At 37.4% G+C, this 17,586-nt stretch overlaps 1 protein-coding gene across 1 annotated transcript; it reads right to left on the bottom strand.

Annotated features, from left to right (window-relative positions):
* Positions 1-570: 570 nt before the first annotated feature.
* On the bottom strand, positions 571-17,244 carry LOC111342545 (uncharacterized). Its single transcript, XM_088751144.1, has 19 exons — positions 16,846-17,244; positions 15,738-15,848; positions 15,077-15,187; positions 14,352-14,468; positions 13,245-13,358; positions 12,757-12,867; positions 11,458-11,565; positions 10,023-10,202; positions 9,130-9,225; positions 8,544-8,651; positions 8,089-8,199; positions 7,499-7,609; positions 6,900-7,007; positions 4,300-4,551; positions 3,440-3,577; positions 2,960-3,058; positions 2,345-2,446; positions 1,711-1,789; positions 571-1,293 (listed from the first exon to the last, which is right to left on the bottom strand). Exons 1-19 carry the CDS (start codon positions 17,138-17,140, stop codon positions 1,257-1,259), a joined length of 2,388 nt encoding a protein of 795 aa, XP_088607270.1. The 5' UTR covers positions 17,141-17,244; the 3' UTR covers positions 571-1,256.
* Between the last annotated feature and the right edge of the window lie 342 nt (positions 17,245-17,586).

Genomic DNA, 17,586 nt, shown 5'->3' with positions numbered 1-17,586 from the left:
TCAATTCAAATTCTTCCCAAAACTAGCCGAATTCCCTTTCCCTCTCATATTATTTCAGTCTACCTTAACATCCTGAAGATCTTTTCGAAAAGCACACTTCTGGCTGGATACCATCCAGAACGTGACAAATGTCAAAACCATTGCGCGTATATATACGTTGTTCAGGTGCCTTTCTTTTTTCTTCTTCGTTTGTCTAACACGACAAAAAACAAACTCGTAAACGGGAGTTAATGTGAGGGAGGAATGTTTGGGCTTAACATTTTGCTATCTGCCTGTAAAACTTAACTGAACTCGCTTTTACATTTTTTATCTACTGAATAGCGCTTGAAAACAGAATTCGGCTCACGAACATTGCTATTCATGCTCTCAATGGAACCGTGTCGAGTATCAAGTCTTTCAAACCGCAAGATGGCTGCGTGTATTTTGCTCGACAAAGCATACTTTAGATACAGCCAAGAGAAAGGCATGGCTTTTAGTTAATAGCGATTATAAAGGGGTTAAATATTGAAAAAAATACTGAAGACAGTTTATTCAGATGTGGTTTTGAATCGACATATAAAGGAAAACACATTTTAAATCGCACTGTTTATTGTTTCATTTAAACATTTTAACGAGGGTATTTTGAGACCTCAATGTTGGAAACTTGTTTCTAGGCTTTTAAATTGCCTTGGGTAAATGTCTCCAGACTTGATCTTGATAGGGTGTCATCATTTGTCTTATTTTTCTATTTTTATTCACTTTTTTCGTCTTTATAGAGACTATTATTGATAGTAATGTCGCAGAAATTGCTTTTTAACGCTCATGAATTAGTCAATTAGTTACTGGCCGATGGCATCAAATAGAACAACAGGATCGCTACCTTGCAAATGCCAACAACTCACTTTACTTGTTACATATACAAAATACTTTTATCGCACGATAAACAAAGGGGTCATACGAATTTGTAAACGATATTGATCTCAAAAATTTAATGAATAATTGAGCAAAACTAATTTTCAAAGGTTTAGTAACTGGAAAGCATTGTCTCGTAAAACATGGTTCTCTTATTATTAGTGATGCTACAGATATACCGTCGTCAACATCACATTACATTGAATTTCCTCACATCACTATATTTGTGACTACTTTCATCAGGTTTAAACGTTTTTAATAGACCAGAACCCATAGTCTTGATAGACAGATGCACCTTAAGGCAGGAAGGAGGAGGGAGGGGGGGGGGGGGAGGTCATCATCTCTCAGTGTAATAGACTCTCATGTTAAAGCGTGTTTCTCTCTCTGTTCTTAACCAGTGATCTGTAAAGACAAAACAGGATAGGACTCAGTACTGACGTTGTCTTTGTTCCAACGGTTCTTTTTTTCCCAAATCCAAACTCCAACGCAGACCATACAAATTTAAAAGGGAATGTATGCAATTGCTCCAACTGAACGATGAAAAATTGCTAAGGTCTTAAATCCAGAAAGAGATCTTCAGTGTGAAAGTCTGCCTTGTTTTAACAGTCACCTTGTGGTAGAGTTTTAATTTCCAACTATTGATTCGTGCTCTGATGTTGTCCGCTTTTTCGAAGTGGCTTTGCTCTCTCTGTCCACCAATATTGAACCCATGACAAATCAACTTCATCTACCCTTTTTTAATAATTCCAACGTTTCTTATTTGTATGTAAATATAAAGAAGACACGTAATGACATCATTGATCCCAAGTGTGGACTTACTTTTTAGCACCTGAAGGTGGCACACACGTTCCTTGAACACACGTGTTTGGGAGAGGGCAGTTGTTGCAATGATCGACAGCTAAATCACGATTAAAGAATGATAACAAATATAAGTAAAGTTAGACATTTGAATGAAGATCAAATTTATTTCTGAGCAATGAGCTTGTTAAGGAGGCCGAAGTAAATTATCTGCAGGCGTAAGATACCAATTCAACATATTCTGAGGACCAGGCGAGGAGCACAAGGGTAGTATTACTTGGATACGTATATAAGGCAAAGTACATCACATGGTGGTCATCGCTCCAGACTCCCAAACCAACTGCGTTTTACTTCTCTAAGTTGGTACACTTAAGTTGGTTAAGGTTAAAAATTGCTTTTAAATTTCTATAAACAGAAAATAACATTTTCGTATGTAGAAACGAATTTATCCTCTAGTGTTGAAGATATCTATTCATAGTTCGCTTAAGACTGCTTATTTATTTAATAATGATTATGTGCTACAGTAAGCACCCTTTATTTTGTTATTGGCACAGCCTGTCACCAGACCTAGTTTCTTTAAAATCATATTACTGAGGGGCGAGCGTCATGAATGATGCCCACTTCTCCTCTGGGTAGAATCATTTGAGCTTCTCACCTCTGCAGTTATATCCATTCCCATGGTAAGGTTCAATGCAGACGCAAATTCCATTCTGGCATTGAGCAAATGGACTGCAGCCCTGACACTGAGTATCGTGTTCTATTACAGCGAAAGAATCAATAAACGGTGATGAAATATCTCAGTAACAAACCACCAGCGATATGTCTGGAAGCTTCCAAATGTCGTAAAACCTAGGAATTTGCACTATTACGAGTCCTTTCCGCAGGTCTAGAAACAGTGAATGAACTAGCCAAAACATGACATCAAGTTTCTTTTCGGTGGTGAGAAAAATGTTACAGCATCAATTCATCGAGGGTCTGGGCCTGAGATTTAGGCTGACACACGGAAGTATAACAAGCCTCGACTTCGTTTTCCCGTCGTGAAGTCGAACGAGACTATTTTCTTTAATATGACTGAACTTATTTCTGGTTTAAAAATTTACCTCTCTTTTTGTACCTGTGTCATTGGGTTCAGTGGGGCAGAAATGTCGCGTTCGTCATTATAGAACAAAGGTTGTTTCCCATTTTTACTGGATTAACGAAACGACAGCGTATCGCAAGAAAATGTAATGATGACCAAACAGACATAGCATTTATTATGTACACTTCTTACCTTTTTCGCATTGATAACCGTTTCCATAATATCCATGTTTACATTTACAATGGCCATTTACACAGATGGCGTCCACGTCACACTTCTCGCACTCGTCAACTGGAAATCAACGATGAAAGAAAAAAAAAGCGATAATGATTTAAAAAGCCCTTTCCCTCCTTGGCAAGACTAGGAAAATTCCAAAAAATTTTAAATTCGCCACTCTCGCGATAATATGGGTCAGCCGGGACGTATCACTTTCTTCTGCAAATAGTGCGAGACCTGTTTTAGAGAGGTTTGTGGCGAGACCTGTGGTCATAATTTCTTTTTAAGTCGGCTACTGAATATGCATTTCTCCAACTTTTAGTTTACGGAGGTTAGAGGTATTTTAAAAAATCTTTTGATCATTTTTAGCCTTAAACCTTTCGGTTTTACAACAGAAAGCCTTAAAAAGGTCTAAAGCTTTAAAAAAAGAAAAAACAAACAATTCATAACTCTTACTTTCACAGTTAGGTCCGCTGTACTGAGTCACGCAGGAACAGTCATAGCCACCTCCATTCTCCGTACACGTTCCTCCATTCATGCAAGGATTTGGGTGACACGGAGACTTAATGCCGCCTGGCGTCCCAGGACCACCACCTATGTGAATTTTTCATTAGCTCTTTGTTTAACGTCTTACCACTACAGACTTAGATCGAACAAGCCCGCTGGTGTTCGTCATATGCTTAATTCGACTGCTGAAATGATGCCGAGAACAGAACATTTTGTGAAGCCTTAAATAATGGAGTCGGCGGTGCTCAAGCAAATGATAGACATTTGGTAACGATTAGCTTGCAGTGTAGGTGTCTCATTTGGGCGAGTAAACATTATAAGCTCGTGATCGCTTATCCGAACGCCATATTTGATTTGGAGTCACAGTGGACGGTGGGGTTAGGGGGCGGGGGAAGAGAAAGAATACGCGTAATTTTCACATCTCTCACCCCACCCCCTCTCCTTACTTTTTACAGTCAGTCACCCTCTCGGTACAAATTACTTTCTACCCACCCTTCCGCTGCCATTAATATCAAAGATGACGATAATTTTTCGCTAGGAAAACACTGAGCACTCGTTCTCCCAAATTACGCCTGCTCTACAAGCTAGGCAACGATATATATAAAAATTAAATGTAAAATTAAAAGAATGAAAAAAATTTTAAGTCAAAAAAAATTTTGGAGACTGATCATCGATGGTGACATGTCATCGTTAAATAGTCATGTTTAAGTGTTAATCATTTTCATTCTTAAAAAGAGTTACTGTTGATAGAAAAATATGTTGCCTTGTAGTAGTGCTTCCGATCACATCTTCGTCAAATGAAAATTTACCTTTAGGCTTTTCGCAATATTCTCCTTCATACTCCTCAGGACAGGTACACACAGGTTTCCCGTCTACAGCCGTGCATTGGCCTCCATTTTGGCACGGATTAACGTCACACGGGTTATTCTTCAATCCTAACTCACAGTTTGTGCCTGAGAAGCCCTCTTTACACAAACACTGATAAGAATTATCTTGACCAACACACTCCCCGCCATTTTGACAAGGATTTGGATCGCATGGATTGGCACGTGAACCGGGTGCTGAAAGAAAAAAAATTAACATGCAATAAAACAGAAACTCGTCAAGCAAAAGGTTGAGACAAAAGCATAATACTAGCAAGTTCAAAGGTACCTTTAGTTGAATAAACAGGATAATAATAATAATAATAATAATAATAATAATAGTAATAATAATAATAATTTCTATTTATATAGCGCTCATATCCTGAGCTCATGGTGCTTTACAACACTGTGCGGGGTACTTTACCAGACTGCTAAGCAGTTTACAATCGATTAAAGGTAAATCTAACATGCCCCCTCCCCCCAATTTCGAGTAAACAGGCCAGACCACATTACAGTAATCTCATGAGTGGATTCTTTAACGTCCCCTGCCTAACCAAATTAACTAATTAATAGATGCAGGATACGGGACCTACGGTTTATTCGTCCTTATCCGAGAAGACTAGAATGTCTATCCATTTCTTGATGTTATAGAAAGGTAGCACATTCTCCTCAGTTATTTTAAGACCTTGAGTGTTGGTCCGGCCGGGGCTTGAACCCTCGACCTCCCGCACAACAGTCCGGCGCTCAACCAATTGAGCTAACCGGGAGGCGGTTAGGAATAAGTCAACGACAGTTCTCAGAATTATACACCCTGAAAATGTAGAAAAAATTTTCATAGATTTTCTATTTAAAGGTAGCTATTTTTTGTAATTATAAGACTTTCGGCCTTTCTTTATCCAGATTCTTAGCAATATTTCTCTTTTCGCCGAAGAGTGCGCGCGGGGTTTCGTCATGAGATGCTTGGCGCGCTAGCGGATTATGTAGTATTCTTCAAGTGTTTGAAAATATCGGAAGCCCTATCAGCGGTTTAAATCCCATTTATGCGGCTGAAAAAAAAAATTGTTTCTTTGGTTAAGTGTACCAAGCAGTATAGAATGCGTATGCACATGATACAAGCTCAAATACCGGAGATGAGCGGAAATTACTTAAGACAGCTCAGTCCCTTATGCCGAGCAAGCAATCATGACAGGACGGAAAATGCGTGCACTGTAAGTACCTCTCGTTGTCCCATAAAAAGCCTTGGAAAACTTTTCTAAGGCTTTGTATGGGCCAACGGAAGGTACTTACAGTGCCAATATTGACGTCAAGAATGAGGGCTAGATAATTTCGTATTTTATTTCAGACTGCCATTTTGACAAAGAGGCTTCTTTCCGATACAGGTCGAAGCTATTGCCTTGAAAACTAAGAAATAGGAGAGTGAAGCAAAAAAAATAATAAAATAACATTCTTACCACGATAACGTCATTTGATTTTACTGGCGTTAAGGATACTCTTTCCTTCTTTGAGCAATACAGCGCAGTTGCAATTGAAAAGCAAGAAGGGCTTTCAAAGAAAGTGTTGCGAAACCACTGAATATATCTTGCGCGCAACTTTCCATTGGCTAATTTATTACTTTCATACTACTACAAAGATTAGCAACTACAGTGACTAAACAGATACAAGCTATGCTTTTTTTTTTAGACTGTTTCGTAGTATCTAGTTTCGGAAACGTGTTCTATCTCCTTTTGCATCCCAAAACAAGCGTCCGTCAGTTTTTCGCTCGGTGATAAATATGAGCATTTGTATCTTGTTGTCCGTGCAGTACTGTCCTGTCTTTTCCTTGTTAACAAGTCGTGGTCAGTTGACCGTACAGTTGTTGTTGTCGTCATCCAGTTTATTAGGTCGCAAAGGCCATGGAAAGTGACAGAACAAGACATTTCCCTTCACAAACTCCCATGGCTAGTCGTTTGAAGGACATAAGATGTAGATCATCTCTAACTACCCGGAGGACCATATGAACCGGGAGGGCCGTAGCCACCTTGGCTACTTGAAGGGCTATTTGGTATCGGGCTAGATGGAGGAGCACCAGGAGGGCTAATTCCTGATAAGCTTCCACTTCCTGGTGCTATTTTGGAAATAAAACACTTTTTAATGGTTGTTCACTGCACTTGATTAGTAAAACTGTTTTATTTTTGAATTGTAAGCTTGCAACATGATCTAATGAAAGGTTCAGCATGACTTTTACTTAAAAAAAAAAAAAAAAAAAAAAAAAGAAATAAGCAGAACAAAACAGATTAACAAAAAAAGCCCATGCATAAAAAAATAACACTTCTTGTGCCTCTGATTATGATTTTGTATTGACCGTGAACTGGGGAGGGGGCTTTAGGCACTTTTTAGAGGATTTGATGTAAGATCTTTCGGAATAGTGAGTGTTTCTAGGCTGATTTCCCAAGACTTTCCATGTTCTTTGCATTCAAAGCTTGACTGCAAGGTACGCCCTGGCAAAACGGGGGAGAGTCACATACAATTCAATAAAAATCGTTTAAATCAAAGTTGGTATTACTTACGGCCTCCTTTGGGTGTGCATGTCTGTCCATCACCAACCCATCCCTCCATGCAAACACAATTCCCATTATCACAGCGAGCATGCGAGTCGCACTTGGCACATTTGTCAACTACAATAAAAATAACAATTATAAAACAGTGATAGGTTGCCTTTGAAACGCAAAACATAATAACTGGCAGAAATGCCTGTTTATGTAGTTTTTTTGTGGGTAGGTTTCACGAAAAAAGCTAAACAAGTGCTAGAAAAATAAACCGCCAGAAGCAATGGTAACTTGTTTGTATCTTTGCTTTTTACTTTAGTGTTATTGTCAGTACGTACACAGTTTACCTGTTGGATCCAATCTATAGTGTTTAAGGTTTCCTGTAATTCATAACGAGGGGCAGTTATTTCGTACATACTCGTTCAAGAATGAAACTTTTAATGGCCAGATGAGTGAAATTTTATCTGTGTGCGTATGTGCAGTTTTCACGAGTAACAACAAAATGTTGTTTCATCCCAATAAGCTGACCATATAGTCACCAAGTTAAAATTATGTGGATAAGAAATATTACAAAAGCAATGACGCGTTTGTGTTAATTTTGAGCTTGTATACGCACTTACTATTGCAGAAATTTCCCTCAAACTGTGGAGTGCATTCACACGTTGCCACTCCATTCATTTCTTTGCATGTACCAGAGTTTTGGCATGGATTCGGTGAGCAGGGATTTGCCTCTGTAAATATTATGATAATGAATTATGAACAATGTGCAGACTGCTTGAATTTGAATTTTCTCTGACCTCCCTTTTTTAGTGCAAAAAATGTAAATAATAACATAACTAACGATTCTTTTTTTAGGATGAACATTATCTCTTTGGAATGCTCTGTGAAGGACGTGAGTATAAAAATAAAACAAACCAAAACAATACTCATGGATTAAAGTTGCATAAGTAATAATGTAAATAACATTATGAGACGCTAACTTAAAATGATTTTAACTTTACTGCGGAAAAATATAAAGAAATTTCAAGCGGAGAACAATGAACATGAGAACTCGACTTAATGGCAGTTAAAGGGAACAAAATTGCACCATTGTGGGAAAATTAAGTTGAATGTGACAGCTCAATGCCAAAAGAATTACATCTAGCGATCCACCGTCTCTTTTCACTGGACACGAATGACAATCAAGAATCGTGTAATGAAATTCACATACTTTCGCAGTCATTTCCTTCAAAATTGCTGAGGCAGCTGCACCTGTAGCCATTTTCTTCAGGGATGCATGTTCCACCATTTTTGCAAGGATTTGGAACACAGTATTGTCGAGCTAAAATAAAAACCAGCGTAAAAATGATTTTAGCCAATACGTGGGAAAGCTTCTTTATTGTTATTAAAATCTACAAAAAAACATTTTGGTAAGGGTTTTATTTTTATTAATTAAAAAAATACTTCAAAAGGGTTTTATAGTTAATATTTTACTGCTTAAAGAAGAACATGAAATTTATTGCAGAGGTATTGTTTTGTTAACTTGGAAGTTTTTGGATTTTACTTACTGTGACAACAAGATCGCTCGCAACGTTTGGTGAGTTTTTTCGTTTTATTGACCTTGCCTGTTTGACTCGTTACAGAAAACGACGTTGGAAAAGTATGGCGTCAACTTCTTCCACTTACTTTCGCAGTGTGGTCCAGTCCATCCCAGCGTACATTCACAGTCATAGGATGAGTCAGTTGGAAGACAGCTTCCACCATTTTTGCAAGGATTAGGATGGCAAACATTTTCTAGAAGCAAAACGCATTATTTTTATACTGAAATTTAGAGATTTGAGGAAAATAATAAAAAAACATTTTATTTCTTGGAGTGGATACGCACAGTCTCCCTTCATTTGGAATTTTTGCGTAGAGTTCAATCATATATGGATTAAACAGATCTTTATAGATACTGCAACCAACAGGGTGTCACTTTATTCTTTAATTGAAAGACAAAACTACCAGCACACTCTATGTACGAAGGAAAGATAAAAATGATCTAATTTGTATAATTTAGAGAACTCAGTCAGTAGGGTAGAAAAAGAGGAAAAAATTTGTATTCTCCATTGAGGACTCGAGAAAAACACAACACAATCTCGCGGTCGCTTCATCTAACAACTGAACTACAAAGATGTGGTTGCTTATCCCAGCCAAATACAACCTTAGTTTTTTTCATACATGGAAATCACAACTTTCAAGGAACAACCGAGTTTCCTGCAGTAATACTTACTTTTGCAAGTTTTTCCGTCTCCATGGTATCCCTCGCTGCAAACGCAATGACCCAAGATGCATTCTGCATTTGGACTGCAATATCGACAACTATCATCTGCCAATAAAACAAATTTACTCCTGACGCGGCAATTCATTTCAAAATGTGCAATCTTAATGCAATAAGTGAAGGGAAAAACTTCTTTTTTCAATCAGTTTTCCCCAAGTCAAAGTGCCTCTTGATGGCTAACTTGAGCATAACAACAACAACAATTTAACATTTATATAGCGCAAACTACTTTATAGATAATCAGTCTCGCTTTACAATCAGTTAAGGTGAGATCGGACGTCAGAATTCATCAGGCGCACTATGCAGCCACTTCAGTCCATGTATTGATCTCACCTTCCCTCCCCAATTCACCCTAGACTAGACACTACACAAAGATAGACCACAACACCGGGAACTACGTGAATAGACTAAGCATAGACTAAGTATGACGATATTGTTTGGAAAATAAGAGGATCTTTGAATATATTTAGAAGAAGAGCATCGACGAATCATTCCTGCTTTGTTTAATCCGTTCTGCACCACTGCAATCGTAGCTGCCGAGGTCCTGGGAATATTTCCTTATGCTGGTCTCATTAAAACAAAAAAGTACCCCTGAAGGCAATCTATTGCTTTCTTCATTGTTTTCTTTATGCAATAGCTGTATGAATTTTGAAGTAAGGCACTGAGCAGAAATCTTGCCACGGGCCTGTGGCTCATACATAGGCCTGGTGAAACTCGATCTGATCTGACAACACCGCCCGCACGCATTACATAGCGATAAAAAGCTGACTACGATAAGGACATCCACCGAAGTTAAAGCGACCTAAGTTATTCAACTCTTATGGAAGGAATGATTTATTCGCTACCTTCACAGTTATGCCCAGAGAAAGGAGAAACACACTTGCAAATGTATGACATTCCATTCTGTGCAATGTCTGCAAAAGAGGGACCGGCGTACATATTTGACTCCCCGTTGTTGTGGAGAAAATAAGTGTCCACGCATGTTCCTCCGTGGAGACAAGGGTGTGATAAACAGGCACTCATTACTAAAAATGTAGAAAAAAGCCAAACGTTAATCATTGTTGCGTAGCAACACTAAACAGAAAGGTGACAGGAATCATAATAGGGATAATAAACTCTGAACGAAATCAAAATCGTTCATAGACATAAATTAATAGGTTACATCTATTTTCTGTTGCAAAACAAAATGAAAGTGATGGAAATACTTACAAAAAAGGAATTAAAACAGATAAAAAAAACTGGTGCCCAATAGGAACAGTTGCATTTTTGCGACCTGTGATCAATTTTCAGTAGTCAAATGAAATCTTACCCAAGTTTCGTGCTTTCTTCTCTTTCCATATTTTTCTACATGAAAATAACCCTGTCATCCTTTTCGTTTCTTCAATCAGTGAAAGGTTCAGGAAATTCTGCTTTTTTACATAAAGATCAACTCTCCTAATTGAAAAGAGCAGAAAAAATTAACTTTCTGCATTTACTTTTCATAGAACAACATGCAAAATTGTTACCTTTTTTGTTAATGCTAGTCAATTAGGTGAAAAGTTAAGAAAAGGTACCTTTTTTAAGCTTTCGAGTGGAAATATTTTAACGTCAATATTGTACGCTTTTAATCCATTTCTCACTTTATTAAACAAAACTTTAAAGCGCGAAAAAGGTACCTTTTTTTCAATTTGAAGCGATCTCTTCAAAAGCGCGAAAAAGGTACCTTTTTGCGGTTTAGAAACGTTCCTATCAAAAGAGCAAAAAAGGTACCTTTTAATTGAAACGTCAGTTGTTTTAAAAGGTACTTTTTTCGCGCTTTTGATGAGATTGCTTGTAAACCGCAAAAAAGGTACTTTTTTGCTCTTTTGATAGGAACGTTTCTAAACAGCAGAAAAGGTACCTTTTTCGCGCTTTTGAAGAGATCGCTTCAAATTGAAAAAAAGGTACCTTTTTCGCGCTTTAAAGTTTTGTTTAATAAAGTGAGAAATGGATGAAAAGCGGACAATATTGACGTTAAAATATTTCCACTCGAAAGCTTAAAATACCCGCACTTTTTTTCTCTAAAAGGGTACCTTTTTTTAACTTTTCTTCTAATCGACTAGCATTAACAAAAAAGGTAACAATTTTGCATGTTGTTCTATGAAAAATAAATGCAGAAAGTTAATTTTTCTGCTCTTTTCAATTAAGAGAGTTGATCTTTTTGTAAAAAAGCAGAATTTCCGGAACCTTTCACTGATTTTCTTCCCCTCTTATTTTGAGTTTTCTAATCGTTTTTATTTTAGGCCATCTCAATTCACTTACATTCGCATCTGTCTCCATGGTTACCAACTTGACAAACGCATCGGTAAGAGGCTCCCTCTTCCAAACAAGAACCGCCATTGTGACATGGATTAGGTTTACAGACGTGATCTGATAAAAGGCATAACTAATGTAAATATCTTCGCTAAGTATCTGAGACACTCAGCAACTATTCACCAAAGTAAAGGTGGCTGGCGTTGGATATTTACCGAGACGCGAAGCGGTTAATTTTCCTTTAAGTATAAACTAAGATGTTGAGTCACTATAGCACATATACATGATTCCTCAAAGTGCGCGTTGCTCAGAAGTGAATAGCAAAGTATATTCGGAGTTTGAGCAGCCAATCAGAGTGCGCTTTCAACACTATCTACTCTCTTAGTATATGCTAATACACTGTTTTAGTTTATACTGAGGCACGTTACGCTCCATCTAATAAATAGGACTGGTCCGTTTATGAAAAATTAATAACTTTCAGAGTGATTTGCTAACTCTTTCAAGTTTTAGAAAGGAAAATGGAGACCAAAAAATATGGGACCACTTCGCGTAATAACAGCAATAGCTGCAACTTAAGCAGTGAATAAATTATATTATTAAAAACTGGATCATTGGATAATGTAATTCAAGACTTTTCATTGGCTTAGCCATTATGGTATATGAGCCAATATACCGTAAACTACGATATAGCAAGCGTACGCATAAGCTTAAAATTAAAAGGGAGCTAAAAATTTAATAAAATTTAATAATTTAATGTAGCGTTTTAAATAAAACAATTATTCCACGAGCGCGCGTTGCTTATGAGATGATAGATTGCCAGCGAGGCGCGTAGCGCCGAGTTAGCAATAATCATCTCATATCTAACAAGCGCGAGTGGAATAATTGTTTTATTAAAAACGCCCCCAAGATATTAGACAAATCTTACCAAGTCTTAAATTTTTTAGTTCCCTTTTAATTTTTAGCTGATGCGTACGCTTACCATATTTGTAGATTATGGTATATTGGCTCATATACCATAATGGCTAAGCCAATAAAAAGTCTTGAATTGCATTATCCAATGATCCAGTTTCTAATAATTGTAAATATTCATATATTTGGTGAATCTCTGACCTGTTATGAGGATCGTCAAGATGTGTAATCTGAGACCACTCATGTTAAATACCTTGGCACTTGAATTTAGGCTCTTACCAACCTGCTAACACTTGAGCAGTAACTTTCGCTTACAGACCTTAGGTTAATAATGACTGGTCTAATCAGTGACTCATTAAAGTTTGCTTTACGTGATGGCGTTTCAGAAGATACACTTACGCTGACAGTTGATACCACTGTACCCCATCCTGCAACTACACCTGTATCCGTATGTCTCATCAAGACAGGTCCCTCCATTCATACAAGGATTTGAATAACAAATGCTCCTTTCTGCAGGACAAGTGAAAAAAAGATATAATTGGAATATGCAAGTATATATCTTCATCATTATACAGGCTGTTACTTCAAAGAAGTCAATCAAAATAATTAAGTTCCTTCCTTGTTGCTTCTTTTCTCTCCATTTCTCTCTCTGTAATGAAAAAGACCATTTATATGAATGTTTAATTCAAGCGAGTTTTTATGATTGCTCCTGAAGTACTTTTTCTATCATGTGAAACCCAGAGGATAAGCGAATAGGAATGAATCCTAAACGCAGTAAGATGTTAATTGATCTGAAGAATCTGTCCGATAAACATTTGAGAATGTTCTGTAGGAGCTTGGGACTGCCTTGATGTCTTCCTAGTTTATACCTTTAACAGTATCAGTACCTTCACACGTGACGCCTTTGTATCCAATAGGACAAGTGCATTCATATCTCCCTCCAGTTCTTTCTGTGCATGTTGCCCCATTTTTGCAAGGATTTGGAAGACAAAGGTTGATTTCTTCAAAAGAGAAAAAAAGTCACTTATTGATGAATCGAGACCAGCTTTTAAACTTACACACAGCTTATTATATGTTTCAGAACACAAAAAATCGCTCTTGAAACTGAAAGATGATTGATATGAAGTTGCTCTTAAAAATCGTAATTTTGATACAATTAAAGATTAAAAATAGCATAAGGAAACTCTGCACTTTGTCCAAAACATAACAATATGAAGAAATTTAAAATAATTCAAATGAATTGTTTTTTCCTCTCTGGCCATTTTTTTCTTCTAGGTCAGTCTAAGTAGCATTTGAACTGCATATTCGATATTTTTTTTAGTCATTCGTTCAATAAAATTTAATTTTTCTCACGTTCTAGTTCACTCCAATGAATGAATACCTAGACAGTTTGGATTACTATTGGTAGCCTATTCCAGGCGTTTTTCCTAGTAAAACGGAGGAGCTAACAAACGGCGCGATAAAAGTAGCGGAGGATTTAAAAAACGGCAGAGGTTTGGGTGTGCTCCCATTGCGCTGGTTACCATCGCGCTTCGTTTTTACTGACTGGCCGTCTCAGAACAGGCTACTGTTGGGAGCTGAGGGCCGTTTTCAAAGGTTTCGGTAACTCAACGGGGCCCATAAAGCTTTTTTTTTGTTTTCATTCAAGTTGAGGTTTTTAAAAGTTTTGAAGCTTACAGATCAAAACTTTCAGCAAAGAAGCAAACAAAAAAAATGATCAGGGAACAAGAACCCGCTTCCCATTCTTTAAATTCTCATTCTAAAATAAAGTTTTGGATCGTTAATTTAACGGAACCTTCAAGAACCAGGCCCCTGGTCCGACTACTCAGGACAGACGCAGGGCTGTGATTAAGAAGCTAATTAATTCAAGTCTCAGTGTGAAATGGATGGACTCTTCAGGTGTACAAACAAGGTCTCGGCCATTCACTGTGTATCATCCTAAATAGCGTTATTACCATTACCATGCTAGTATGTTAGTATGACATGTGGCATACCTTCGCAGTTCTTTCCCTTGAAACCCTCTCGACACGTGCATTCAAATCCTTCTCCTTCATTGATCCCAGTGCATGTGCCTCCATTTCTGCACGGATTGGGATGACATTTGTTCAGTTCTGTGTTTAAGATCAATTGAATGTAAATAATTATCGCACGAAAAACTCGTTATACTTGTCAGCAATTGTTACTTTCGAATATGAATTGTTCATTGAAAGAAATATGTACGAGAAAATAAAAACGAGACGACTCTTTGAGTATTGGAATGAGAAAACTTCAAAAAGCGCACCCGTTTTATTTACTGTAGGAAGTTAAATATACACACTTAGGTCGAAATCATATTGATTCATCCAATATGCATGTGGAAAGATGCAGAAGTCTTCTGGTCGTTCAGACCCTACTCGGCACTGTCTCTTTATAAGCTACTAATTGTCTTTAAAAACAACTGTTTTCTTAAGATGAAATTTTCCATCAATACAACTCCGCATGCGTTTTAACGCAATTGCTGTTATCAGATTGGCTGAGCTACTCGTTGCCTACTCTTTGATAGCTAGTGAGTAAGGTGAATACAATGTAGCGTGACCCATTTTTATAATTATATAATAAACATGCGAACATATCTTGTCAAATTTGGCAGGATAACTGATTTGGACTCGCCCTCATCAACTTGCGAAAAAATCTTGAGTTCATAATTTTATTGAAAAATTGAATACTTTTTTTGTATAACCTTCGCAGTTTTCTCCTCGGTATCCTTTGGCACATGTGCATTCGTACCCTTGTCCTACGTCATAGCAAGTGCCACCGTTCTTACAGGGACTGGGTTCGCATTGACTTCGCACTAAAACAAAACGTTAGACTTAGATAAGATGTATTGATGACAAACATGAGAGATATTGTGTAACAAGACAGTTTCCACTATTGATCGCAACGACTACCTACGCACAGTCACATAACTTCCTTGCATTATCATTAAAATATGCTGAATATCCTAGATATAGTCCGGATACCGGATATCCCTCCCTCTCCGCACCTCTCCATAGGAAATAACAAGTTGACAAATAAAATCAGTTTACATTCGTTGACAGGAAGCTCTACGATCTATTTATATGTAAAGGTGTTTGAAAAGATGCTTGGTGCGATGACACCTCAATAAAAAATCATAGGCTTTCGAAACCTTTTGCATTGCATTAAATGGCTAGACTGATCGGATTACCACAATCTCTTGACCCCATTTTTCCTGAACAGGTGATTTTAACTTTCCACAATATCAACGCAGATATAGACCAGCAAACCCGAATATATATTGGCCTGCATACTTGAAACAATATACTTTAAGGAAAGCGCTTGGTCATTGGAATCTCCTGATTGGTTATTTCGATAAGCCTTACGTTCACAATGCGTTCCCATAAATCCTGGTGAACAAGTACATTCATATCCGTGAGCAACAACAGTACATGTACCGCCATTTTGACATGGAGTTGGCTCACAAGTGGAATGAGCTGAAATGAAAATAAATAAAATCTATTTTTACTGTTATTGGTTTAGTTCGTGGGTATCCTCTTTTTTAAATATTGCTTTATGCTGCCATTTACGACCTTAGTTACCGGAAACCTCGTTTTCTAATCACATATTGGTAGATTTTATCTGAACAATTTATTTTTAATCTTGCCCTTGCGTCTTGAGGACAGCGTCGCACAAACTTAGTTTTAGAAAGGTTTTTACGGCAAATACTAAATGTAACTTTTGGGATTTTGAAATCGAGACTCAGTAACCTTGTAAACCCCTAATTCGTGAAGGAATGGTTTGGAACTTTGGCTTTGCAGATCTCAGTTCTGTTCACCAAAATGTTGAAAATCGAACCGTGCACTTATGAAAAAACATCGGCCACCCGCACAAACTCAAAAAAGGAATTTTAACAAGTGAAACTTAATTTGCCAGGCAGGTTCTTCAATCAAAAAACAGTAGAAAAGCGACGGAGATCATTTAAAATTTACCATCTTTTAAAGAATTGTAAGTGATATTTTATTGGGAAACTCTAAGTAAATAGTGGAGAAGACTTCATCACAAATCGCACAAGCGAGATATCATGATGAGCTAAGGCGATGACAATCTGCACCTTTGTTGTTTTGTAAACAAAATCCCAATATCAAATTGTCACAGTATCTAAAATGTACAAGACCTCAGACAAGCAAACTCTCTACAATTCTAACAACGAATACTTCTCAATTTTAGCACCACGAGAACAATGTAATCGATAAACTTTGACATCTTTTTCTCAAGAAAGTCGTTCTCTTTATGAAAAGAGTTTTGTCGCTGCTTAGAAATGCGACCGCGCGTTACTTATTTGGCGAAACAAAAACTACTCGCTTTTCTTGGTTCGTCAACTATTAAATCACCCATGAGATTTATAAAAATCCTGTGAGAAAATTGATCACCTATTTTACTAGTGGACGACCATAACCCTTCCTGATTCATAGCCGGAGACATTTGACCTACCTGGGTGATGATGAACAATAATCCTATGAACATGAGGAAAAGGACAATCAAGACACGGTAATCCGGGGACAAACTGTCTTTTACTTTGCGCCTTATCGTTCATTTTATGATTTGTCGCCTCCTTGAGCTTTTTTAGTCTCGATTTATGCTCTGAGCTTCTTTTCCAGAAAGCAGCGGCGATATTTGGTCCTTGTCGCTGACCTTTGCTTTCATTGTGGCTCTCCCGTATTGCTTCTGTCCCGTAAATTACGACTAATGATACAAGGCTGACTAAAATTACAAACCGTTCTTTCATGTTGAAAACGCTTTTTTATCCCATGAAGGTAAACTAAATGAAGACGTCTAAATTATAGCCATTTTTCGTCAAAGCTTCTGGTTGTTATGAATTAATTATGTCACGTGCATTCCTTTGACAAAACAGGTCATCCTTGGTGTCTTATTGGCTCAAAGAAATTCGATAGCCATTAGAACCTGTTACTACTGACTAGTCGGTGCTTACAATAAATCGTTTACAAACTTCCTAGCAGCGTCTCATCTTTTTTATTTCAGCAGTAATTTGACTGCTTGATCCGAAACTAAGAGAAATGTTGTTTAAAGGAACGAAACAGTGATATTGCGACAGGCTGTCGCTGGTTTGAGTTAGCTAATCTTAGTCTGTTTGTATTTTTCTTTCTTATTAGGTACAATTTGAGCTCTAAAATACGTTCGATAAAACATATCGACCCATATTTAAAATGGAAG

This window comes from Stylophora pistillata, chromosome 2 (genome assembly GCF_964205215.1).
Source record: "Stylophora pistillata chromosome 2, jaStyPist1.2, whole genome shotgun sequence".
In the NCBI taxonomy this organism is placed as follows: domain Eukaryota; kingdom Metazoa; phylum Cnidaria; class Anthozoa; order Scleractinia; family Pocilloporidae; genus Stylophora; species Stylophora pistillata.
The sequence above is the reverse complement of the archived record's forward strand: the minus strand, read 5'-3'. Positions and strand labels throughout refer to the sequence as shown.